At 42.1% G+C, this 27,638-nt stretch overlaps 1 protein-coding gene across 3 annotated transcripts; it reads left to right on the top strand.

The window, feature by feature from the left end:
- The first annotated feature begins 272 nt into the window (after window positions 1-272).
- On the top strand, window positions 273-26,955 carry SCN3B (sodium voltage-gated channel beta subunit 3). 3 transcript variants are annotated; one of them, XM_074321168.1, is made up of 7 exons: window positions 273-429; window positions 1,294-1,445; window positions 7,441-7,604; window positions 9,926-10,151; window positions 14,657-14,795; window positions 22,540-22,620; window positions 22,977-26,955. In XM_074321168.1, exons 2-6 carry the CDS (start codon window positions 1,391-1,393, stop codon window positions 22,601-22,603), a joined length of 648 nt encoding a protein of 215 aa, XP_074177269.1. In that variant the 5' UTR covers window positions 273-429; window positions 1,294-1,390; the 3' UTR covers window positions 22,604-22,620; window positions 22,977-26,955. The 3 variants fall into 3 exon arrangements, with proteins under 3 accessions (XP_074177269.1, XP_019570177.1, XP_074177268.1); XM_019714618.2 differs by having other exon boundaries at window positions 855-1,445; XM_074321167.1 differs by lacking the exon at window positions 273-429 and having other exon boundaries at window positions 557-1,445.
- The last annotated feature ends 683 nt before the right edge of the window (window positions 26,956-27,638 follow it).

Raw genomic sequence — 27,638 nt, 5'->3', positions numbered from 1 at the left:
CAGCACGGCTCTTAAGCTGACATTTGGATCATTTCACTAGGTGAGGTGAAACAGGGGAACAGGTGCGTCTCACCCTACCTCACTTCTAAGCAGGGGTTATCTTGCTGCATTCTGTGTGCCCGGAACCAATTAATCAAGGCTAGACAAAGGATAGACTGTGAGAACAAGGAGGGGATGGGGTGGGGTGGGGTGGGGGAGAGAAGCCTGGAGCCAAGTGCAGTGTACACTGCATATGACATCATTGCCTGGAAGAGATTTGGCCCTCCCCTTACCGGAGCCACAGGCCAACATGTCTGTGCACGAGCAGCAGTGGAGTTGCGTGAAGGGTGTGAATTGGTGGGAGGAGGTGCCCGTGCTGGGGAGAGGTGTGGAGATGTGAAAGAGAGACCTGAAGACGGCCTGCGAGCCAAGAGATCGAGGGGGCTGGAGGTAAACGGGCGGCTCTGAGCTCCGCCCCCTACCGGCTCTGGGTTCTGCCCTGGGAGGGGCACGCCAGCTTGGGGGTGGGGAGTGTGTGCACCAGGGGGTGGGTCTTTGGTGGCGGTGGAGGAGGAGAGCCGCCTGCGCATGTCAAGGCTGACTGAGCACACACTGTAAGGGGGACTTGAAGGGGAGCAGTTGGTCACCCGCCACCCAGGGTCGGGCCCCGGCACGATCCAGGGGCGCGCTCCCGGGAAGAGGCCACCCTCCATTCCCTTCCACCCCATCCCTCAGATCGCCGGCCAAACAGGAGCTTCCGCCTCCTTCCCGGCCCTTCCAAGATTCCCCGGGGAGCCGAGGGCGGGTGTGGACGGCACCGACATGGAACAAATTTTGTAGCTCAGACGGCTCCGGTGGCTTCGGTGTTTGGGCAGGTCCAGCTAGAGAAGCCGGCCAGGGTGGATGAAACCGGAGCTCCCGAGTCTTGGTGGATCCTGGTCGGAGCTTAGCTGTTCCTAAGGGAGTGAGAGGTGGATCAACATGGACCCCTCCGACAGCCCAGCTGCCTAAAACCAGCCACGCTGCTCCCTTCTGAGCTGTTTTTCACTGAGGTGCCAACCAGGAAAGCAGCAGAGCAGCTGGAATTTGAAGTTCCGGGGTGGGCGGGGAAGGCACTGTCCGTGGTGCTGAGCCGGATCCCAGCAACGAGCTCCTGGGAGAGCGCGCGGCGCTGCCGATCCGCTGCCTCGGATTGAGGCGGTCTTCTAAGGGTAGCTTCGAGCGGAAACCCAAGCCCGCTCAAAAGTCCCACAGAGCCTCCCGTCACCGGAGCTTGGCCCTTCTTTCAGCCAGAAAATCGCCCCCTTGGGGCAGTTTGTCCCAAAGGGTTTCCTCGAAAGTATCTGAGAGGGCGCAGTTCTTGACCGAGGGAATCTCCTGTTTAACCCCGGAAGCTGCCCTGCCGAAGAAGATGCCCGCCTTCGACAGATTGTTTCCCCTGGCTTCCCTCGTGCTCATTTTCTGGGGTAAGTACCAGCACCCTGCCATGCAAGACGCAGACAACAGTAATAATGCTAACAATAACACTTATTGATGTCGCTGGTGACAAAAAGGAGCCCTGGTTGGCTTCCATCTGTGATGTCTGCCAGACGTGGAAATTCACAAGAGTTCCATGAAAACTGGGGTTTTGAGACTGGAAACCCCCAGCCCCTGCTGCTTTATTTCTGAACCTGCCTTGGTGGTTCTTCCACTCCTCCTTCCTGATTATTCCATAGTATCTTTTCACTTTGATAAAAGGGAATGCAGTCATTATAAATAATCTCGGTGCAGTTACGTTTCTCAATGAGGAGCGAATTGGAGACCTTACTGGGTATTCACATTAATCTCTATATATTAAAATAAGATGGATGCCTGCATTTTGAGAGTGGAAATACTTTAGTTGTTGATCCATCTATTTAATTTTAATAAGGGATGGGAGGAAAACAGGCTTCAGTCATTTGCTGCTATGTGTTAGCAAAATTGGCACCTGAGAATTGCATCTTTTTTTTTTCATGAACGTGGCACTTTTGTATTTGGGGAGCTGGGTTTTTGCCTCAAAAGATGAATAGACTCTTGATTTTCTGCTTTGAGACTGAGGTGACCTTATCTCTTCAAAAAGGGAGTCTTGCATTTGAAACAGTAAGGCGAAAAACATAGTGGTGTCAGGGATAGACTTGGAGTGGGGTGCCTGCATGTGTGTAATAATATCTGAATATGTTATTGAAAGAATGCTTTACTGTATGTCGATGTGTGCCTCAGTGTCTGAATGTGTGCACTAGTGTGTGTCTGAGACTCTTAGTATGGGCATCTGAATGGATTGGTGAGGATGTAGTGGGGTGTGCATGTGTGTCTGTGTGTGTGTAGGTAGTTGTGTAGTTCTGGGTATCTCTGCCTTGGCATCTCTGATTAGATCCTCAGGGAAAAAACAGGTACTTTTCCGTTGATATGTTGCTTTTATGTCATCTTAGTTACCTTCCCCCATGCTAAAAATCAATAACCAGGATAATTAGAAGTGATTGTGCCCACCTGCCTTATTGAAATTAGACATGTGGAATTATGCCCCCAAGGTTGACATGAAACTCATTCTTCCTGTGCAGTGCCAGTTATCCTGATAGGAATTGTCTCTTTGCCTTGTATCACCTCCAGGACTAACTCTGACTGCCAGCATTATCTGTATTTTGCATAAGACCACAGAAGCAGAGCCAAGCTTCCTATTGAACAAAATGCATGATGAGAGTCTGGGAAGAATGAGGAGGGAGAGTAATGCCAGTCTCAAGAGTAGGCTCACTGCCATCCATCCCCAGTAGAGTAGAATAGACCTGGAGATGAAGCACACATAATAGGTTGCCAGCGATCTCACCCTCCTTGAAGATTTAAGGCTGGGATTTTCTCAGGGGAGACCAAGACTAGGGATATGAGGCCTAGGAAAGGATAGTCTGGCTGGATAAGAAGGAACGTGGGTAAAGCACGGGAGATGAAGTTGTAGAGAAGGGTTGAGTGAGATTTTGTAAAGCTTTTCTTTCCAAACCCTAATCTAAATTTTTAGGGTTCCTGCCTGAATTCCAGTGGATGGGTAAAGCATACTATAGACCAAGGACATTTGACTAGGTTTTACAAAGCTTGGATTGGAGTCTTAGCTCTGCCACTAGCTTGCTATGTAACAACCTTTAGAGCATCTGGTTCCTCTTATGTAAAGTTTGGAAGTTGGTGCAGATGCTGTCTAATATCCCTTTCAGCTCCACAGCTGCGTGGTAGGGAAATAGTTACAGAATATTGCTAAAACTGGCAGAGTGCCCATCCCCCTCTACTCTCACCCCCCAAAAAAAAAGCCTTTTGCAGAAATGTGCACGTTTCACCCATCTTTGCTTATTCAGCTTATCTGTAACCTGAACATTGTTTCACAAAACTGGAAAGATGCAGAAGGGAAAGAGGGATGGTTCAGGAAACCTGGTCATTAAATGTAAGAGAAAGGGCATCGCTTCACAAATGCAATTTCATTTTATTTGCTTGTAATTTCAGTATTGGAAAGCACTTAGTTTAGATCCACTCTCCCTTCCCAAGTTGATTTTTCACATGATGCAAATATGAACACAAACAGTCTTTTCCTAAGAATTTTTTCTGTATATATTGAAACAGTTCCCTATTTCCTTTAACAATGCAAATAACAATACTAGTACTACTACTAATAATAATAATCCCTACACTTGACTGGTGTTTTATAGTTTACAAAGCAATTTTCAATCCATTACTTCTTTGGTCTCCATATCAATCTTATGGGGTAGTCAGGAGAAGTAGTATTATTTCTAGTTTAGAGAAGGGAAAATGAACTCAGGGAGGGGAAATGACTTGCTACAGAACTCTTATCTCCTGATTTGAGTTTTCCAGTGCTTGTTCTAGGACTTCTTATGAGCACATGCTGCTGTGTAGGCTTACCCGGTGGACATCTATCCTCTCATCTTTTTTCTGAGCCACTCTTCCTCCCCTCCCTCATGCCATTGTCTTTTCTAGGGCCTCACCATCCTTTAGCTCTTGGTGCCATCTTTGCCCTTCCTTTCCACGTCCACTCTCCCAGATGTCCACTGCTGGGGAATGTTTCCCTCTTTCCCCCAGTAGCCCATCCTGCATCCTATTCTTCCAAGGTTCTGCTAAGTGACTGGCTAATCTGACAGTCATTACAGGATATTAATATCTACAAATAACTTCATTTATTACCCCTTTTGGAAAGTATTTACATTCTAATCAAAGCCTTTATTATCTCAGTGCAAAGGAGAACATTCTAGAGCAAGCTCACGAGGAGCAATATAGCAATGCCCAAAGAAGAGAAAAATTGGGGGTTATTAGAGGAGTTAGTTTAATATACATTACTATCCACCTCATAATAGATTAATGCTATTTCTTAGCTAAGCATAATCATCAGTAATACATTCTTCATTCTCAAAAGTTTCTTCATTATTATTATGGAAATTAAAGCGGAGACCAAAGGTCAAATGATTTGTCCAAGATTATTCCAGGAGTTTATTATTTATAGTCAGCAATATGGGTTGAACACCTACCATATGTATAGCCTTTTTTTGGCTATGTAAAGGATTGCATAGAAAGACAGGCAGTGCTGTACATGGGGTAGAGAGATAATAGACTTCCCCTCTCAAGCAAACAGAGTTCCTATGCCTTGAAACTGGACTTTGGCCAGGAGAAGGGAATCAGTGGGGCTTGCTCTCTGATGATACGTGGGATTGTTATTATCTCAGGGGTAATTCAGGAAAAAGAGAGGCGGTCATGCTATATCCACCATCCTGACCCATATATTCTGCCCTCCCTCCTTTAACTATAAATGAACTAACAGTGCTCCTGTTTAAGATCAACTCATCTACTTGCTCACTAGAGCACATCACCTCTCACCTAGTCAAGGGTGTTAATCTAGCAAATTATTCCTTTTCAAACCACAACAGCTCTGCTACTACCTTCATCTAAGCAAAACCATTGAACATTTCGCAGTCTGATCACTGTACCATCCTCTTAACTGATTGTTTTGCTTCCACTCTTGTCCTTCCTCATCTCCTCAGTTTATTCTCAACATAGCAGCCAGACCGTGTGATTTTATGTAAATCAGATCATGTCATCCTTCCACTCAGAGCCCTCCAGGGCTCCCCATGTCACTGGAAGCAAGAGCCGAAGTTCTAATCATGGCCTACAGAACCGCTGTGATCTGGCCCTGGCTTCTGTCTCCTACGTTGTCTCCTGTTATTCTTACTTTGTTCCCTATACTTTCTGTGCTCTTTGCTTTCAGCAGACACACTCCCACGCTAGGACCCTTGAGTTGCTGTTTCATCTGTTTGGCACACCTTCACACAGATACTCATGTAACTTGCTCCCTCATTTCTGTCCTTCAGTGCTTGCTGGCTGTCCCCTCCTCAGTGAGGCTGTATCTGACAATCCCATGCACTCTCTATCTCCTTTACTCTGTTTTATTTTTTCTCATAGCACTTGTTACAATTTAATGTTGCTTATTTTCTCTTTCTTTCCAATGGAATGTCAGCTCCATGAGAGTAGAGATGGTTTCTGTGTTGTGCCCTGTTGTATTCTCAGTGCCTGGCACACAGTAAGCACTCAGTATATATGCTGAATAGTGAACAAATTAATGGTATTTTAAAATAATATTAACAAGTGATATTTGTATAACATATTCCATAGAATTTTCATGATAACCTATTAGATAGATATTATTTTCAGCATTTTGTTGGTGAATAAATGTGTCTCAGAGAGGTTAAATAGTAGATCAAACCCAGGCTTTTAATTGCTAAATACCATCTTCATCCTGTCTCTATAATTGTGACTGTACATTCCTTGGTAAATTTTCCTATTCGGCTTTTGAAGTCATCATAATTGAACTAATTCCTCTTTACCACATCTCATTAAATATGAGTACACACTCTCTGCATCGCTATCCACTCCCAAACTTTTGCATAGACCACACCTCCTTTTTCCTTTCTTTTTTTTTTTAAAAAAAACCATGCCTATAATCAAGACTCTAACTCATCATATTCTGAAAATGGGTTCTGATACATGAATCCTTGGTGGTCACCTCACTTTTGAATCTACCATGCAATGAAGTGTAAACTCTGTTACCACATAGTTTTTGCTTACTTGAACAGCTTCAGCACCAGAAAATTCTTTTTTTCTTAATTGAGCTAAACTTAACTTCTTAGAACTTTTGAACAGAGTCTATTTTCTCTTCCACAGGCCAGCCTTCAAATATTTGAAGACAGATAAGTTCTGTGTCCAAGCTAAGCATCCCTGGTCCTCCCATTTGTTCCTCGCCAGACTTTGACCCCAGACCTTCTCCATCTTGTTCCCCTCTGGGCACGCATTCACTGAACAACTTCCTTTTGTAAAACTTGACACCCTGAGCTGATCATAATGGTCTATATTTATTCTGAACAGTGCAGAGGAACTGTTTCTCCCTTGTTCTGCACATTGGACATCTGTTCATGAGGCGCACATTTGCACTTGCTTTGTTGGCAGCCATTCTAAATTTGTAGTCTGATGTACTTGCCTGTTTTAATGGGCCATGAGTTTCTAGAGGGCAGGAAGTATAAGTGTAGACCTCCATGTGCCATGCAATGTGTCCCTGTTTGACTTCTTTCTAGATTTTTAAATTTATTTCTGTCTACTTCTCTGTGTAAAGCACTGCTCCAGCCTAGTGGTCAGCTCACCGTTTTCCTCATTGCTGCCCGCTCTGCAACCATGCATCAGAATTACCTACATTTTTCTTAAAACACAGGTATAATTACATCTCTCCATGGCTTTAAAACATTTGACCCCTCATAGTGTGAAGGACACACAGAGGTCTTTACAACATGGGTCCTGTCTACTTTTCTACCTCAAGTCTCACCATCCTTCTCTTCCTCTTTCCCAGCCCAACCAGGAATAATTGCCCCTCCTCTGGGAACAGAGTGGTCACTAGTATGTCACTCACGGTGGACTGGGTTAATGAAGCTTAGGAATATGTGTTCCCTGCTAGACTATAAATGTCTTTAGGACATGGTTAGTGTTTCGTTCACCTTTGTGTCTCAGCCTAGAATCAAGCATGGCATAGAGTAGATTTCGGTGATGATGGTTGAATGAAGGGGTGCATGGATGGTCAATGGATGGATGCATGCATGCCCTGTCTCCCACCCAGACTCGATGTCTTTGGGGCAGGGCTCAGATATGTGTTGCACCACATCCCCCCTGTTTCTGTGATGGCGTACAATCACTTCTGGGTGACCATGCCTCCTAGTTCCCACTCCTTGCCTGTTGTGAGCATGTATACGTGGGGAGTGCAGGTAAAGGTATATATACATATACATTCTGTTTTAAAATTTGTCTTATGATCCTTCCTTCTGTGTCTCTTCTCCTTTTCTCCCTGTTCTCCAATGCCTCTCTCCTGGTACCCCTTCCGAACACCTTCTGTTCCTTCCCTGTCCCCCGGCCTCTCTCCAGTCAGTGTCTGCTTCCCTGTGTGTGTGGAAGTGCCCTCGGAGACAGAGGCTGTTCAGGGCAACCCCATGAAGCTGCGCTGCATCTCCTGCATGAAGAGGGAGGAGGTGGAGGCCTCCACGGTGGTGGAATGGTTCTACAGGCCCGAGGGCGGTAAAGATTTCCTTGTATGTCTGACTGCTGACTCTGGCCTTTTTCTTTTTTGCTGGCCTCTGTGTTGTATGCCTGGCTCCTGAGAGTCTGGAGGATGATGATCTGACAAACAGTGGCTCTTTCTCTTCAAAGCACTGACAGCAACTCAGCAGATAACTGACAGACTTAGTTTATCTCACCCTCTGTGAAAGGAAGGGCACTTGGCCAGCTGCAAGCATTCCTGGTTACAAGCAGAGGAAGGCAGAGAGAGAAAATAGTGTTTAAAGCCTACTGTGTGCTAGCCACCTGACTAGGCACTTTGCACATATTTTCATTTAATCTTCTGTACCATCCTATTGGATGGATTAAATTAGTAGAAAAATTGAAATAACACTAAGCATCATTATATAAGATAACATAGGTTAGCTCATTTAACTCTCACAATCCCAGTGAAATAAGAATGACAGGGATGACAAAGGCTGATATTCAACTGGCACACCCAGTACAGCCACATCAGTGGGTAAAATATTTAAATAGTTCTATAGTGGATACTTGCTGGGCCAAACTTCCCGAGTGGCCCCACCACCATCCCCCCCATTAAGAACCCTCTCCATGATCTAGAAACTGAATGATGGTGCCTGACAGAGCAGGGGCCTCCTGTGCCGTGGCCAATGTGAGTTTTCATTGATTGGTGCCAGTGCCAAAATTGTTGTTATATACTTTGAATGCTACCTTGGGGATTGCCATTATTCACACTTTCCCTGTCTCTGGAGACAGGATGTCTGGGTTTGATTCTTAACTCCACAGCGTATTAGGTCTGTGTGTCCTTGGACAAATTACTTAAACTCTCAGTGACTCAGTTTACTCATCTCTAAAATGGTGATGTGAACCATACCTACATCATAGAGTTGTTAGCAGGAGTCATGAGCTTTAATTTTTAATTCATCTAGAATAGTTCTAGAATATAGGAAGGATTATATAAGTGTTTGCTAGAGAGGCAACTGGGACTCAAAGAAGTTAAGGTAGTAAGAGAGCTTAGATTTGAAACAGGTTGTCTGACAGCAGATACAAAGCCCTTTTTTACTGCATGACCTCTCACATTCCTGGATTCAAGTTTCTCCTCCACAAGACTTTTAATGGAGACAACAGCAGGGTGAAATTGAGATTCACTTGCTCCTTTGTCTAGCTTTCCTAAAGTTGAACTCATTTCTAACTCTAGGCTGTATGTACCATTCTGATGTAGGTTTGCTCCAATCAGGGGACAGAAGTGGGACCAGTAGACTTCCCAGCTCAGGATTGACCATGACTGAGGCCAGTTTCCAGATTTCAGGAGCCTTGATGTCTTAGCCAAATGCAAAGACCCCTTTGGGACTCAGACCTGGTCATGTGTCAGCTGCCCAATCTGCTTCTCGGCTTGCGCAAAGTGAGGGGAAGGAGGCTCAGAAGGGGGAAAAGAAACTTTAAAAATTGTGCTGGAAATACAGAGTAATGCTAATAGAAACTTTGTAAAAATGGAAATGTTCCATATTTGTTTTATCCTATACAGTTGCCATTAGCCACATGTGGCTGTTAAACACTTGCAATGTGGCCAGTGCAACTACATAAACGAACTGTAAACTTAATTTAATTTCTAGTAATTCAAATATTAATGTAAATAGCCACAAGGGGAAAGTAGAGACTAGAAGAGATAGCACAGCTGTACAGAAAAAAAAAAGGAAAAACGTGTGTCAGAAGATGGAAGTGTTTGAGAAAAGACTTTGAGAGACCAGATTGCCATTATAATACAGCCCAAAGCAAAAGACCTAATGTATTCATATCAGTTGGTAGTTCTCTGTTCATCTGTGACATTGTAGCATCCTGGCTCCCCCTCCTGTGGCCTGGCCCAGACTGCCCACATCCTTCAGTGTGGACCAGCTCACAGTGTCAAGTTTGAGGCCAGGGCTTTCTGATGTTTTCATGACAAATGAGACTGCCTCTCTTGGTCTCTACACCTTGTGCTCTCACTGGCTGCCCCCATGGCGTATCTTACACTTTCTTTTATTCTATTTCCTTTCTTTCTCTCAGTTTCTCCCTCCTGGTCTGTTGTATGCTTCACTCACCTTCCTTTGCTCTCTTTCCTTGCTGTATTCATATATCCTGATACCTGTTTGCCTTTGCTCATGTTTCCCTGCCTTTGCTCTCCCCACTCCTTCCTCTGAGACTCCTCCTCCCACCCCCACATTCTGGAGCTCTTGTAACATTGTCTCCTTTCCTCCCTGTGTTTGCACAGCTATGTTCCTTTTCTCTGTCCTTTCCCCATCTCGGCTCTCCTACCCTATCTTCTCTGTGGCCCTACCCTCTGCTTCTCTACCTGCAGATCTATGAGTATCGGAACGGTCACCAGGAGGTGGAGAGCCCCTTCCAGGGACGCCTGCAGTGGAATGGAAGCAAGGACTTGCAGGATGTGTCCATCACTGTGCTCAATGTCACCCTGAATGATTCCGGCCTCTATACCTGCAACGTGTCCCGGGAGTTTGAATTTGAGGCACATCGCCCCTTTGTGAAGACCACACGGCTAATCCCCCTTCGAGTCACCGAGGAGGGTGAGACTGGGGCACTTGAGGGAGGGAGAACAGTTTGTTTTCACACAAGTGAGATCCTTGTAGAGTGCAAAACCCATGTATTTTGGAGTGGTGATATCTAAAAATGTCATCATTGACTTGTCTTCCTTTAGTGGCTAGCTTCCTGCAAATTGCCCAACTTGCTTGCCTCTCTGTGTCTTAGCTCAAAGCAGAAAGACTTGAAGATGATAATAGAATGACCCCTTTCTGGTCCCTTGACTCTCATTCCTAGAGAAGGAGGACAACCTCCAGGAAGCCTGAAGTTTCCAAATCAGCTACACTTTCTTCTCTGGCCTGTGTTGAAGCCCTGACTCAGTGGGCTCAGAGAAATCTATTCCCCTGTCTGTAAGTCATACATACCTCTAAATCACTGGTGCTGAAACTTCAGCAAGCCTCAAAACCTCCTGCAAGTTTTCTTAAAACATAGCCTTTCCGATTCCATAGGTGGAAGCTGGGAATTTACATGGCTAGCAAATTGCCAAGAGGTGCTGATGCTTCTGGGGACCACACTTCGAGAACAATTGCTCTAAACCAAAGTTTGACAGTTTTGTCTTCCTCCATAATAATCACATAAGCAACCCCTGTCCACATGCGTGTCCATATCCACGTTTTATAGAGTTAGTCATGACCTTGATCTACTGTTCACATAACCATCACCATGGTCCTACATATTTAGCAATGAACAAGTATGTAGACTAATATGCTTATGATATAAGGGAAAGGGGGAAGCAGAACCATCAATATCTACTAGAGATCAAAGCTAAGTGGTAAAAATGGATTAAGATAGGGAATAGAACACAAACATAAATGGCCAAGAGAGGTGGGGGAAAAAGTGTTATAAAATTAGGCAAGAGAGTAACTAGTATGAACAAGAGAATGGACTCAGGAGATACTGAAGAGAGCCCAAACAGAAGGGACCCAGGGTGTTAAAAAAACACACAAAAAAAAGATGTCTGCTTTGAGTTGACCACTAAGCAGGATAACTTCTAGTTATATGAAACAACCTAGTAGAAAGAAACATGGGAAAAAAGCTGCATTCAATGGGGAATTCACTATGAAGTACACTAAACAGAGATAAACCTGGCTTCCTCAACCTAAAAAAGTTCCCCTTTCCCATTTGTGGCATCTCTTATTACATAACCTCATTTCAATTGGGAGAAGGGGAAATGTTTAATTTCAAATCTTCAGATTTCCCACAGATAGTTCCTTGTTAGGGTGGGAATTCCTTTCAGCAACCTGACTCAAGCGTTTCTGTTGCAATCAAATCCAGAGATTTGAGCGTGAACTTAAGAGTGTTTTCATACACTGTGCTTGTTCTGCTTTCAACGGACTCAGGGAACTGTGGCTCCTAGCCCCATGCAAATGTGCCTTCACATATCAGGAAAGTGATATACGCATCTCCCTGTGTATTTTCTCACCCAGGCTAAATGATGATTCCGTTTTACTTAGTGTTCTCAAACTGTCTACTTCCAGCACATTCTTAGCATTTACTGTTGCACCAAGATGCATGATGGTGAACAGGCAAAATGTATGGGGCATGAAAGAAAGAAGAGGTCAAATTTAAGATAGGCCTCTTCCTAGAAAGCGTCCTTGGAATCCTGGCTTCCAGGACACAAGTTTATTTTTTATCATGTTTTGTGATAAAATTTATGAAACTAACTTGAGAGCAAATAACAGAGTAAGAGATGTCATGATTTAAACAACATGACTGAAACAGAAGGTAGGTCCATTCTGAAAGTGCAGAATGACTCTCAGACCACTTGAATCTAGATTTGATGAGCCACTTCCCCTCTCTGAGCCTATCTCCTCCTGTGTAAAATGAAGGGGCTGGACTGGAAGCTCTCTTAGGTATTTTTCTATTCAGAAGTTCCGTTATCCTCTTCTGTTTACACACTGGTCCTCCGTGGGGGAAGGGAGCCTGGCGCCCTCTACTGTTCACTCTTAGGAACTGAGAGTGACTGCCAGACACCAGGAAGTTGCCTCTTGTCTCCACCTCCTCCTGCTGTCTCAGGCTTTTGCCTCCGGAGACCCTCGCCTAGCCAGTAGAAAGTATGGCAAAGTTGAGTCAGTCTGCCTGCCAGGCACCAGAGCGAGGCTAGGGTAAAACAGAAGGCAAATAAATTTGTTAGAGCCACAGTGCTTCTCAGGATGTCAGGGCAGGAAATAATCTTGGCTCCCGTTTAATCCAGGGCTTCTGAACAAAGAGCAGGCATCAGATTCACCTGAGGGGCTTTCCTTCAGTATAGATGTTTCTGTACGACTCTTACAGGTGCAAGTTCAGTAGATTGGGGTGCAGTCTGGGATATAGAAGTTTAAATGTTCCTCAGCTGATTGGAGGGTGCAGCTCTGACACCTCTTATTTTGTGGCTGGGAGAACAGAGCCCTGGAAGAGTACAGGGCTTTCCTGGAGATATGAAGCAAATTACCACCTGAAGCAGGACTACCATCCCGATCTTTCGCTTATCAGACTAGCTCTATTTCCACTGCTTCTTTTCCTTCTCCCACCATCCTATTCCCTGCCACTTTTTCTCTTTCTTTCCCCCTCTGTGATCCCTTGGCAGCCCTCCACGCACCTCCAGATGCTCCCTGCTCTCACATTGTTCAAAGCTAAATAGTCTACCAAGACACACCCCACCACTTCTTCCTTCCTGTGGTCCCCGGGAGTCTCCCTGGCTCTCTCTGTTTAAGCTGGACTTACCCTGGTTTAAGCTCCCACCTCCTGGCTCTAAGACAGAAATCTGAGGCCCCTTCACCTAGAGGTGACTAAAAATACTGAGGACAGCTTCCTGTGGTATTACTTCCGAGTGACTACATTTAAAAAGAAAGAGCGTGCTTTAAGCTGAGCATGTCACCAATCAGCCATAGCAAGCCCATGAGAAGACATTTGATATGCACGGCATTCTCCTGTACCTCAGGCTGTGTCTATGATCTCTCCAGTTCCAGTTAAGAAACCTGGATGATCCTAGAGCCCTTAGACTGCTTCTCTGAGTTAAAGGTCACGGCTGGCCATGCTATGCTTTTAATGAGCAAGGCCTGGAGTGTCACTTGGGCCCTATTAATAACCAAGGACCATGAGTCTAATTTGCTGGTGGGAGCTGGCAAAGAAAGAGGCAGCTGCAACATTCCTTCCCACATTTGCCATGAATAAAGTTTTAATTCTCATTCTTATTTGGTCACGAAACAAGATCAATATTTATTTATATTCATCCATTCAACAAATACTTATGGAGTACTTCATATATTCTAGAATTAGACAACAGGCTGATCATTCAAAAATAAATAAGATACGTCCTCAGTAAGTGCACAGTCAGTAGACAAGAGACATAAACACATCACAATACAACCTGAGAAGTGTTATCATGGATGGATGAAAAAAGTGCATGGAGAAGAATATGAATAACTCTGTACGAGAAGTTGAGGAAGGTTTTACAAAGGAGCGGGCTTCAGTGGAGTCTAGAAGAATGAACAGGAGACTGAAACAGGAGGGAATGTTGGGACAGAGGTAGAAGTGGGGTGTGAGATATAATCTAGGAAGAGGGAAGAGGAAGAAGAAATGTCCGCAGATTCCAAAAAACTGATGTGTATAAGAAGTTCTGCTGGTCAATCAAATGGAAATGAAGTGAGAAAGGGTGGATTGCACATGGCTTTGCCATATTATTCATAGAGACTCGGCATTGTTCTGGGGTCAGTATGAAACACTGAAAGGTTTTAAACAGGGAAATGGTAGGCTCAGATCTGTGTTTCAGAAGTAGAACTCTGAGGACAGCCTGGTTAATACATAGAATCCTTCAATACTCATTTCTGTTTGGGTTTATGAGCTGGGAAAGCCCGTTCCTAATCCAGACTTGTAGAGAACATACACATATCACTGGGTGGGCTCACTGCGCTGGCCCTGTACACGTTTTCCAATGCTCACTCCCTAGAGATACCACCCTCTGCCACCCTAAGCTCAGAGGACATAGGAGGTTGAACTAAGACATGTTTCTTATATCTGTGTAGACTTTTATATCTCACAAGATATTCTTAAGTACGTTAGGTAATATAATGGTGTAAATTATTAACCCTCACTTTGCAAATTAAGAAACTGAGTCTCAAATAAGGGAAATGACTATTCACACACCAGTAAGTAGCAAAATTGGGACCGCACTATATATAGCTATATTTATATGTATATGTGTGTGCGTGTGTGTATATATGTATATATGTGTATATATCTATATCTCACTTAACTCCAGGATTCCTTCCACTGCTCTACTACTTCTTCTACGACCCATCATTCTCCCTCATCCCTCTCTCCAAGTTACTGAGAAAGCTGACAGACAAGATAGTCAGCGGATACTAAATTATTTTGATACCTTCCTGAGTTCCTTTAGGCCCAATGCTTGTTTAAGCCATACTTAAAAATAGGCCTCCTGTAACTCTAACCCCAGTGACAGCCCTGGGTTTGTTGGACATGCACATACTGAGCATCTTTCTCCCCCTTGCAGCTGGAGAGGACTTCACCTCTGTGGTCTCAGAAATCATGATGTACATCCTCCTGGTCTTCCTCACCTTGTGGCTGCTCATTGAGATGATATATTGCTACAGGAAGGTCTCAAAGGCCGAAGAGGCAGCCCAAGAAAATGCGTAAGTCCAACAATGCCAAAATAATGATAGCTAACATCGTCAAAGTACTTGTTCTCACACATCCGGAGCTAAGCAATTTATACAATCCTCCATTTCCCTCACAACAACCTTTGAGGTGTCTGCATCAGTATATCCATTTTACAGATTAGAAAACTGAGCCTAGGAGAGTATGCCTAAGGCCATTATAATAGGGAAAGCAAGGTTTCAACTCAAGCCGACTAACTCTTGGCCTATACTGTTGACCACTAACATAAAGCCCATCAGCTGCCACCACAATCCCATGCAATTAGCATTATTATGACCATTTTATAGATGCTGGAACAGGCTCACAGAAATTAAGTGGCTTGCTGAGGCCACACAGATAATAAAAGGGGAAGCTGACATTTAGGTTCTCCATTTCTACTGTCCGTGCTTTTTCTGTCACAGCTGTTTGCTGTACACCATGGAGTGCATCAGGCAACCTGGGCACCGTCCTTTATTAGCTCCAGGCAACATGTTCTTCCCTTGGAGCTTGGCAGCGATTAAATACCCAGAGTAGGGGCGCTCATTCTCCAATGTCTGGACTATACCTCGGCCATTTTTACCAAGGCCCTAGTCACTGAGGGGTGAGCACATGTGAGTAATGATGGGGCCTGAGGGTTTAAGAGACCATGCTGGCCTGTAATTTGGGGGAGACGAAAGCTAGAAAAAGAACCCTTACAGATTTATAAAACTAGCAATATTGTTGAGATAAGAACCTATAAAACCTAGGCTATTACTACCTAGAAATGTTTGATAAAAAAAGCATAATTTGCATAGTATCTATGATCTTAGGGAAGAAAAAAATTACAACTGACTAGATATGAGAATAGAAAGAATTGCTGTGCTGGGAGAGGCTTTGGCCTGCCTACAAGATCACCGCAGCATTTCCAGCCAGGACAACCCCTTTGCCTCTGGACAAAGGGAGCAAGCAGGAGCAATAGGGCCTCACCACAAGCATATGGCCTGCCTTTGGGGACACACTCCAGCCCAGCAACCTGATACCTCAGGCTGCATAAGCCCTGCCTGGCTCCAGCTGGTTTCCAAAAACCACCTACCACAGAAAGCCTAGAAAGAGGTTGCTTCTGCATAAGACCACTTTCTGTAAAACAAACAAGAGAGAGACTGTATAGAGAAGGCTGGGGACCCACGGGAGCTCGGCAGGGACTACAGGAATTCTCTGGGGTTAGAGGTGCCTGTGAACATCACTGTTTATGTCCCCTTACATCTCTATAGGGTGGTCAGGGGCTCTATCCGGGTGCTCTGGTGTATCTGCAAGGCTGTGCAGTGCATTTTTGGACATATCATGTGATCCCATTTTGGCTCCAAACAAAGGAAGCAAGTAGGATCAACATGATATGACTACATGCACCTGGCCTCCCCTCCCAGAGCCACTCTGGCTTGGTAGGCCAGTGCCCCAGACACTTTAAGCATCCTCTTGGCTTGCAATGGCTTGCCAAGATCTCCTGGCATACATACCCTACACAGAGGTCGTTTCTACATAATGCCACTTTTTCAAGACTTGGAGAGATAGCTATTTTGTCTAATTCATATAAAGATACATAGGAAGTCAAATAAAATGAAAAGACAGAAGAATAAATCTCAAATGAAGGAGTAAGAAAAATTCCTAGAAAGAAACCTTAAGGAAACAGTGATAAGTGATTTGCCTGATAAAGAATTCAAAGAAATGGTCATAAAAATGCTCACTAAATTGAGAGTAGAATAGAAGAATTTAGGAAGAACTTCAACAAAAAGTTAGAAACTATAATAATGAACCAAGCAGAGCTGAAGAATACAATAACTGAAATGAAAAATACTTTAGAAGGCATCAACAGCAGATTATCTAATACAGAAAAACGGGTCAGAGACCTGGAAGACTAGTGGAAATCAACCAACTGGAATTGCAAAAAGAAAAGATTAAAAAAAAATAAGAATAGTTTAAAGAACTTCTGGGATAACATCAAGCACTCAAACATTCACATTATAGGAATCACAGAAGGAAAAGAAAGAGAGAAAGGAACAGAAACACTATTTAATGAATTAATGGCTGGAAACTTTCCTAACCTGGGAAACAAACAGACATCCAGGTCCATGAAGCAGAGAGAGTTCCAAATAAGATGAACCCAGATACCCACACCAAGGCATTGTAATTAAAATGGCAAAAGTTAAAGATAAAAAGGAAATCTTGAATGAAGCAAGAGGGAAACAGCAAGTTACATATAAAGGAAACACCCATAAGACTATTATAGGATTTCTCAGGAGCAACTTTACAGGCCAGGAGGAAGTGGCAGGACATCTTTGAAAGAAAGGACCCTGTGACTTAGAATATAATTCACCTTGCAAGGCTAGCATTTAGAATTGAAGGAGAGAGAAAGTTTCCCGGATCGGCAAAAACTAAAGGAGGTCATCACCATTAAATCAACTTTACAAGAAATGTAAAAGCGTCTTTTTTAAGCAGAAAAAGAAAGGCCATAACCAGAAATAAGAAAAATATGAGGAGCCGGTCGGCAGCTCAGGCGGTTGGAGCTCCGTGCTCCTAATTCCAAAGGCTGCCAGTTCGATTCCCACATGGGCCACTGGGCTCTCAACCACAAGGTTGCCAGTTCAACTCCTCGAGTCCTGCAAGGGATGGTGGGCAGCGCCCCCTGCAACTAAGATTGAACATGGCACCTTGAGCTGAGCTGCCTCCCTGATGGCTCAGTTGGTTGGAGCGCGGGCTCTCAACCATAAGGTTGCCAGTTCACTTCCTCGAGTCCCTCAAGGGATGGTGGGCTGCGCCCCCTGCAACTAGCAACGGCAACTGGACCTGGAGCTGAGCTGCGCCCTCCACAACTAAGATTGAAGGACAACAACTTGACTTGGAAAAAAAAAGTCCTGCAAATATACACTGTTCTCCAATAAAGTCCTGTTCCCCTTCCCCAATAAAATCTTATATATATATATATATATATATATATATATATATATATATGAAAGGAAAAATTTCACAGGTAAAGACAAATGTTTAATAAATACAGCAAATTAGACATTTAGAAAGATGCAAGTAAGGTCAAGAGAAAAAAGTATCAAACTCAACTCAAACAACAATAAATAGTTAGGAGATACATAACACAAAAGATCTAAAACATGACATCAATAACATAAAGCATGGAGAGGGGAGTGAAAATGCAGTCCTTATATAATATGTTCCAACTGAAATGCCTATCAGCTTAAAATGGACTGCTATAGATACAGAATGATATACATAAACCTCATGGTAACTACAAACCCAAAACCTAAAAGATATACAAAGAATGAAGACAAAGAAACTCCAACAAAATGCTAAAGAAAATCAGCAGAACACAAGGAAGAGAGCAAGAGAAGAAGAAAAGAACAGAGGAAAACTATAAAAACAATGAACAAAATGGCAATAAGTACATACTTATCCACAGTTACTTTAAACATCTGGTAAATGGATTAACTGCTCCAATAAAAAGACATAGGTTGGGTGAATGGATTGAAAAACATGACCCATCTACATGCTGTCTTTCAAATCAAAAGACACATACAGACTGAAAATGAAGGGATGGAAAAAGACATTCCATGCAAATAGAAATGAAAAGAAAGCTGAAGAAGCAATATTCATATAGACAAAATAGACTTTAAAACTAAAAGATGTAAAACAAGAAGGACATTACATAATTATAAAGGGGTCAATTCAAGAAGAGGATATGCAATTTTAAATATCTACACACCCAACATAGGACATAGGAACACCTAAATATATAAAACAATTATTAATACCATAAAGGGAGAAATCCACAGTAATATAATAATAGGGGATTTTAATACCCCACTCACATCAATGGATAGATCATCCAAACAGAAAATTAAAACAGAAATGGCCTTAAATGTCACATTAGATAATTATCTTAATAGAGATTTTTAGAACCTTTCATCCAAAAACTATAGAAGACACAATTTTCTCAAGTGCACATGGGATATTTGCCAGCATAGATCATATATCAGTCCACAAAACAAGCCTCAATAAATTCAAGAATATGGAAATCATATCGAGCATTTTTTCCCAGCCACATAATATGAAACTAGAAGTCAACTACAGGAAGAAACTGAAACAAACAAACAAACAAAACAAAACCCCATGAATAGGAGGAGACTGAATAACATGCTACTAAACAAACAATGGATCAAAGAGGAAATTAAAGAGAAAATAAAAAACTGTCTTGAAACAAATGAAAACACAACTTTTCAAAATTTCTGGGATGCAGCAAAAGCAGTTCTGACAGGAAAATTCATAGCTATACAGGCTTAACTCAATAAAGAAGAAAAATTCCAAATAAGCGTCTAACACTACACCTAAAAGAACTAGAAAAAAGAAGAACAAACAGAACCCAAAATAAACAGGAGGAAGTAGTTAAGATCAGAACAGAAATAAATGAAATACAAATTTTAAAAAACAATAGAAAAGAGCAATAAAAGCAAGAGCTGGATCTTTGGAAAGATAAAGAAAATCAACAAACCTTTAGCCAAACTCATCAAGAAAAAAAGAGAGTACTCATAAACTCATAAATCAAAGAGATATTACAACCAACACCACAAAGAATTGTGACAGAATACTAAGAACAATTATATGCCAACAAATTCGACAATCTAGAAGAAAAGGATAAATTTCTAGAAATATATAACCTTCCAAGACTGAACAAGGAAGAAATAAAAATTCTAAACAGACAGATGAATAAACAAACAAACAAAAAACCAGAAACGGACCTATAGGTATAGAGAACAAGTTGATGGTTGCAAAGGGTGGGGGTATAGGAATAAAAATAAATAAATAAAAAATAGTGACAACATCAAATACTGGCCAAAAAGAGGAGGAGGAGAAGAAGGAGAAGAAGAAATTGCAGTTAAATGAGGGCAAGTGACATTGCCAAGGTCACTGTAAATTGAGGCAGAGTCCATCTCCAGGTTAGGTTCTTGTGGCTTCCTTTATCTGGCCCCCTCCAGGGGATTTAAAGAGGCAACTTTTCCTGGACATTGATTGATGGTGATGACTCATTAGCACATGAAACCTTTCCAACCTGGCTTTTCTCTACCTTCCCTCTCCAAATCACACCCAGCCCTGGAACCTCTTTTCTACTTCTCTATTTGCTCTCACCTACTAAGCTGCCTGGAATTCCCAGCCTTTTAAAAAAAGAAGCACTCATTTTGCTTGAATCACTTCAGGGGACCCCCTTTAAAAAAATCTTTATTCTGGGATGGCCTGTTAGCTCAGTAAGTTAGAGTGCAGTGCTCTTAACAACAAAGTTGCCAGTTCGATCCCCACATGGACCTCTGTGAGCTGCACCCTCCACAACTAGATGGAAACAACTACTTGACTTGGAACTGATAGGTCCTGGAAAAACACACTTAAATAAATAAATAAAAAGTTAAAGATAAATCTTTATTTACACCTAAATTCTCCAGTGATTGAGAGGTTGGTGTCTCATCGATCTGTGTCTCCACAGTGATAGCACATAGTAGGTGATCGGTAAGAGTTTAGTGTGGGGAAGAAATAGAAAAAAATGGAGACCAGACCTCTAAGCAGCCTGGGCTTTACTGAGTTTTGTTTGTGGGTTTTCTCAGTAAAGCCCTGGATTCCGTGGTCTGGCAAGAAGTGCTCCCCGACTTCAAAAAAAAAAAAAAAAAGGAAAGGATAAGAAAAAAATACAGTCAATAAAATTTAAAACTCAATGAATTGGTTCACCAGACACTGGTAACCACAAGATAAATGTAAGGAAGGTACACAGAATGAATAACAGAGATATAAAAAGATGACGTATCACAAAGAAACATGAAGGAAAAAAATGAGAAAATCCATTAGAGTAGAACAGAGAAAATGGAGAATAAACACTATTCAGAGATACAGTGGCTAAGGAAAGGAAAGACTCTTCTTTAAACTGGCAAATGGCAGCTACTACGATAACCTACAACAAATATCATCTATGGATTGCAACTTTAGAAGAATTGCGTATAATATTAGAAACATGTCAAGGGTACTACCTCTCTCCCTGTTTCTATTCAAAATTATATTGGAGCTCCTAGGTCATGTACTAAATAAATACAAAGAAAAAAGACTAACAATTGGAAATAAACTAAATTATCATTATTCATACCCGTTATGATTACCTACCTAGAGAATCTAAGGGAATCTATAGGCAAACTATTAGAACTAGTAAGAATATTCCACAAGTTTGCTGATACAAATCAAAATATAAAAGTCACTTATATTCCAGCCACAAAAATTTAGAAAAGGATTTAAATATTTAAAGGATTAAAAAAATTCAATTATAAGAGCGACCAATACTCTCCAGTATGTGGAAATAAATTTGGTAAAAATGTGCAAGACCTTTAAGGAGAAAAATTACTAAACTTCACTGAAAGACATAAGAGAATAAAATCTCACTGTTACAAACATGGCAGTTCTTTCCCAAATTAATCTTGAAATTTAAATTCCAATCAAATACATATTGGATTGTTTAAGGAACTTGACAAGCTGATCTTAAAAGTCACATGGAAGGCCAAAATTAGTTTAAACCAAGAGACAGCCAGATAGTAAATATTTTAGGCTTTGCAGACTACACACGGTCTCTGTCTCATACTGTTTGCTTTTGTTTCTTTGCTTGCAACTCTTTAAACAACTAACAACCCCTCTTAGCCCATGGACCATAGTTTGCCGATTTCAAAGAAAGAACAGTTAAGTTTGGGGGAGGTGGCTGGTAGGACTTCTATCAAATTATGAAAATTTCTTATAGTGCTATCAGAGTAAAGAGTTTGTGATACTGACATAGGCATACAACACGGACAAACAGAACAAAACAGAGAGCCCTCAAATACTTTAATATGTACATAAAAAAAACAATATTGGCAGAGATGGCAGTACAGTCATCGAAGGAAGAATGAACTATCCAATAAGTGGTATGGGGACAATTCCTTATCCATATAGAAAAAAATATAATTAGATTCTCCATCCCTCACTTTAACCAAAAATAAACTGTGAGTTGATTTACAGACAGGGTAAAATGCAGAACTTGAAAATGCTATTAAGGGAATGTAAAAGAATATCTTTATTACCTTGGAATAGAGAGAATTTCTTCAAATACAAAAGGCACAAAGCAAAAAAGAAAAATAATTGTGATTATACTATATATGTAAAAATAATTTTTCATTATAAGAATCCATAAAGTTTAGAGACAAACAATAGACTGAGAGAAGATATTTTCAAGACACGTCAATGAAAAAAAGACAAACACCTGAGAAGAAAAAAATAGCAAATCAAATGAACAAATTACAGAAGTAGAAACCCAAATAGCCTATAAACTTATGAAAAGATGCTCAACTTCACAAGTAATCAGGGAAATGAAAATTAAAGAAACTATAAAACATAATTCCATACCTATCAGTTTGGCCAACATTTTAATCTAACAATACTAAGTCCTGAGAAGAATGTGGAGAAATGAGGACAAGACTGCTGGTGGAAGTCTAAGAAACAAACAAACAAACAGAACCCCAACCCCTATTATTGTAGTCCACTGAAAGGGCCAGTCTGGCTTTCTCTTGGGAAACAGCCAGACAGAAATGCAGAGCTGTTCTGTGGACATCCTTGTTGCTTGCCCTTGTTCCTTCTTTTTTCTTGTTTCCACTTCTGGGTACAACAGAACTGATTCTCTTCCCGTTTGTCCTCCTACAGGTCTGACTACCTTGCCATCCCGTCAGAGAACAAAGAGAACTCCGTGGTGCCAGTAGAGGAATAGAAGGGCTGTGACGTGAGGTGATGTACAGGGAAGGGGAAGGAAAGGTGGATAAGGATGGCAGGTGGTACAAGTGACTTTGTCACCCACAACCACATAACTTTAAATTTAGTCCCTAGATTAATTTCTACCCTACCTAATTCCCCACCCTCAGGCTACTTCTTTAAGTTGATGCCCAAGTGACAAAGCTCTGTGTGATGTCAAGCCCTTCAGAAGGTGACTTGCTTTGGCTTGAGTGTTGGGGCAATTTGAACTCCTTACCCATAGTGACAAAGGCATAGTAATTCTCCCACTTTCTCCTTTGTAAGGATCGTGGATTTGGTCAGAGTCTTTGGCTGGGCTGGAAATTCTAAGTGGTTTGTTTTATCATTGGTAGGTGGCCTGAACACTGACGGACTGGATATCCCAGGTTCAGTGATGTCTACAGCATCAGGAGGGTGCCCTAGGGCCACATCGCTTCACTTCATGCATCCATCCTTCAATTCATTCATCATACATCCACTGACCTGACTTCCTAACTCCATCAGACCTCTATACACCATAAGACTTTGCCAGAACTGAGGCGCCAACATTTCTAGACTCAACCTCACCCTGTCCTAGCTTTCATCTCCCATGCCAACTGGACTTCCGTGTTCCAAATGACTTTGAACAAGTGCTGCAGGTGGGCACATCCCTCTGCCCCTTACTGGCTGGAACTGGCTCATTCTCCATTACTGCAAGTGAATGGATGTCTTCATGGAAGGAAGCAGGAGTGAGCAATGTGGGTTAAAGCAAGTTTCATGAAGTGGGATTTTTTGAAGTCAGTTTTCCCAAGTTCTTGGCCCACTTGACTACAGCACTAGAACAACACATGCTTTTCTAAGTTCTCCAGTAATAAAAAGTGCATTGAGCATGGACTAAAATGTCCTCTGGAGCTTGGTGCTCCAGGGCTAGATCCTCTTAGGACTCCAAGGCCTGGGTTAGTCTGTCCTTCAAGAAGCCACGCACGGCAGACTTGGGAAGGACTGAGCAATTTAACTGGCTCTTAAGTCATACACGTTCATGATCCTACTGGGGTAAGGTATGTATGCTCCCGTCACCCCACTCCCCTCCCTCAAGCGAACACACCACCTAAGATAGCTGGGAAGCATTATTTTCCTGCAGGCACTGGAACTGAAATTCCTAAGTTCTTCCTCTCAAAATTTTTGTGGATCAGTATTATTACTCATGTTACAGGAGGCAACTGAGACTCAGACAGGGCTCAACTGACTTCAGAGTGTAAACTAGAGCAGATATAAGCCTTAGGTGCTGCCCAGGTTAAACTTCCGAAGATGGATAATTTTGTTTTAGAAAACTTGACATTGAGATTGGCATGGCCATGTCCCTTTCACAAGCACAGATTGGGGTGGATTGCGTGGCTGAGGTTAACTCTGATTCTGGTAACGAGAAATTGGCTGGGAAGGCAGAGAAAAACATGAAGTAGGCTTGAAGAATTTCCTTAATGAAAGGATTTGTGAATCTGAAACATCCTCCAGAAGAATGCATCTAGGAATGAAATTTAAGAAACATGCTCATTCGTCTGAGATGGATGATGAGCAAATGTGTGAAGTGATAGGGGAGGGATGCGCTAGGTGGCTTCCAAATATTTCACCTGTGAATCCACAATGTCTGGAGTTTCCTTCTAGATTTTTGGAGAGCCAATGAACACTGGAAAAATTTTAGTCAAAATCTCATTTCATTTTAATTGAGTAATTGGTCCAAGTCTGATGTCCTTTAGCACTTAGTGATGAGAAGGGGAAAGATACTTTACAGATTTTGAGATGAAAATGACTGAGATTTGATGAATGACATGTCCCTCAGATCTTGGGGAATTTATGGGGAAAGATCATACTTCATTGGCTTTGGGCCTTACATGAAAAACTCATTTTTTCATTTCTCCTGCCCTTCGTTAAGTGCTCGAAACAAGTCCTTGTTCACATATTCGAGTCTGATTTCAATAAATTCAAGGCCCTTATCATTGGTAATTTCCCACATAATCCCTCCAAAATATAGGACAGTATGTAGATTTTTCTTACTTTATAGTTAGGAAAATAGGCCTGAATAATTATGAGGTTTTCCCAGTCACATGGCTGGTTGATGACAGAGTTTGTAGTAGAAGCGAGCTACTTCCATTCCACTTTCCTCTTGGATCCAGTAGGCATTGCATCTAACTCTTAACCAAGTAATATGCATGACGGCTTTTTTTCTTAAAAAAAAGGAAAAAATCACAAACAAAAAACTCAGATGTTTCCTGAGTGATTTTTAATGAAGCTAAAAGTGTACCTATTGTTTTTTTCTTATTTATCCTATATAAGTAATCTTCTTCTCTGTTCTTTTCCTTCTTCTAGCTTCTCAACTCTTCTCATCATTAATACTTTCATTAGAGCTATATGGTTTACAAAGCATTTTCATTTCAATTATCTTATTCACACTAGCTGTGAGGTAGATTATTACTAATATTCATACTATGAATGAAGAAACTGAGGCTGTGTGAGGCTAAGTAGATTTATCATTCCCGAAGTTCATATAGTTAGTAAATGGAGACCCAGAATCCAGGTCTTCTGACTCCCAGCCCAGCAGTCTTTCCGTTTAGATCACTGTTGCTTCCTTTCCTCTCATTTCTTAACTTCTGTCTAGTCTTTGCTTCTCTTGCTTGTCCTGAAATATTCAACATCTTCTCTCACCTGTAATCCCACTCGAATGCTCCTCTACCACTTTGCTTCTTGGCAGACGCTAGAAATGTGCTTTAAGAGTCAATCTCATGTTGGTTTTCCCTTTCTACTTGGTTTGCACATCATTATTTCTCCTGAATTGCAATTAAAGTCCTTTCCTGGGTGAATCATCATGACTATAAATCTACCAGGTACTCTGATCACCAGCCTCCTTCAAATCCTCACCCACCCCTTCCTCCCCGTACTCCTGCAAAGGACCCAGGCTAAATGTGCTTTGCTCTGGAAGCTCTATCTGGCATGCTGTTCTCATTAAAGGGCTTAGAAATGTTCTTAAGGGCTATTATCACTTTAGGAACCCTATCTGTTGCCTTGGTGCTGGGTATTTCCCATGACTGCTCCTCAACAACACAATTCACTCAAGGCCAAGCTAGGCTGGATCTGATTTTCTCTTTCCTATTGCTTAACAGCCATGAACTTGATTGCTCAACTCAGTTGGCCTCGTAAGCACCTTGTTCTACTGACCTTTACTATTAGCTCATCTTGTTCACAGCCCCAACTCCTGTGTGGAAACGCTTTGACAGTCAGTGCCTGTCCCTACCCCAACCTTTATTTTCAGTCTGTTTAAAAGCACTGTCCTTTAGTTTTTCCATCCCCAAACATCCGTACACCCAGAATTCTGATCCTCTGCTTCTGGTTCCTCCTTACATGCCAAACTGGAACTGCTAGAAGGGAATTTTTCAAAGCATAAATATGCTGGAAATATGCATAGACCAATGAATGGATGAGACCTCCCCCAAAACTGCTAGATCAAGAAGGAAAATACAGCTATCTCACAATTTGTGAAGCCACCTGACAAATCAGAGGGAAAATGCTATATAATTGCATCTTTGCAGGAAGAAGAAATAAGAATTAGATACATTTCACATACTCTACCTTGGTTCCCTTTCCCAAAGTTAACAGAAATGGAAAAAAAAAAAGCCCTCCTCTTACCTCCTTTTGTAAATGAAAAATCCCGAATGTAGTGAATTCTTCTAGTCACTGCAAACTTATTTGAACAGCATTTGGTGGGCGCATTACTCTGATCATCCATTCAGTCCACATTTCAGCACCCACTGTGTCAAGCGCGTCTAGACCTCAGTGTGCACCATGGTCTTAGGTCTGAAAACACCTTCATTCAAGCCTTTCTTAATCTCTCAAACTCTACCATGGTAGATAACGGATGTTGAGCTTTCCCCCTTGAGTTTATAGTAGGACCCAATAGAAAAGCACTTTAGGCAAGTCTGTTATAGGCCAAACTCAACCCCTATCACAGGCCAGCTAAGCCTCAAAGCCGGTAATACTCTATTGTTTCTCCCGAGTCACTATTTGGCAAGAGCTGTACTGTTGGGCAGTGTGTGTGATGGAGGGGGAGCTGACTAAAGAATGAGTGCTTGTAGGTTTGTGAAACACTGTCAAACACAATTAGCAAACTCTTAGTCTTGCAATGGATGGTTCTCTTTACCACATTGTCACCTTCATATTGCTTGTTTTTTTGATTTCCCACAGCCAATATTTTTCTGAACTCTAGAAATGTTGTTCCTGACCATCCAAGCTCTCAACAACTTAATGACTGTATGTAGTGTTTTTCAGTAAACTCACTGTTCATGTCAACAAACTGCCTCTAAACACTGCCTGCTCTGGTTTTACTCTACTACATACTGTGTGTGTCTGCTAAGGATACTATGGCTTCTACCTACCTCTCCAACCTGCATCAGTCCCTCAACTAACATCAGTGGACATATGACCAGAGAATAAATGATACATGCAGTAGTCTAGAATTAAACATATGATGAAAGTGTGAGCTAGCCTCTCCTTTCCCCATTTCTTCCCTACCCAAATACAAAGGAATACAAAAGTTACTTGTGTTCTTACCTGCCCAATACCAAGTAAGTGTCCTAGCAGGTGGCAAAGGGCTAACGGGCAGGAGGACCCAATGAAGGGAGGGGCCACATTGCCTGACCAGTTCAGGGAATATAGGCAATTAAAGCAAAGCTGATAGTGCCAAGGCCCCGAAAGGCAAACGTTCAACAAGAAATTGTCACCAGGATTCAGTACACTATACTCTCCTACAAAAGCAAAAGTATTGATTAATAATAGTACGGTACCAGCTACTATACTAAGAAACACACACACACACTTTATTTTACCTCTAAAAAACTGAGACTTAAAGTGATGGATGGGGCCCAACGTCACACAGCTGATAGTAATGGTGCAATTTGTACTCAGGTCTGATTCCAAAACTTCTTACCCATTCCACTTTATCAGGCTGCCTCCCTACCCTGGGAAGTAAGTCCTAGATGTTGGGTATG

The sequence above is a fragment of the Rhinolophus sinicus genome, linkage group LG16 (genome assembly GCF_036562045.2).
Source record: "Rhinolophus sinicus isolate RSC01 linkage group LG16, ASM3656204v1, whole genome shotgun sequence".
Lineage (NCBI taxonomy): Eukaryota > Metazoa > Chordata > Mammalia > Chiroptera > Rhinolophidae > Rhinolophus > Rhinolophus sinicus.
The sequence above is the reverse complement of the archived record's forward strand: the minus strand, read 5'-3'. Positions and strand labels throughout refer to the sequence as shown.

What these genes read in the sequence shown, in the direction of transcription:
- SCN3B (XM_074321168.1), top strand. Translation starts at nt 1,391, where the DNA reads ATGCCCGCCTTCGACAGATTGTTTCCCCTGGCTTCCCTCGTGCTCATT. An exon ending in CCTTCGAGTCACCGAGGAGG is followed by an intron (nt 10,152 to 14,656) that starts GTGAGACTGGGG and finishes TCCCCCTTGCAG; the next exon opens with CTGGAGAGGACTTCACCTCT. An exon ending in GAGGCAGCCCAAGAAAATGC is followed by an intron (nt 14,796 to 22,539) that starts GTAAGTCCAACA and finishes GTCCTCCTACAG; the next exon opens with GTCTGACTACCTTGCCATCC.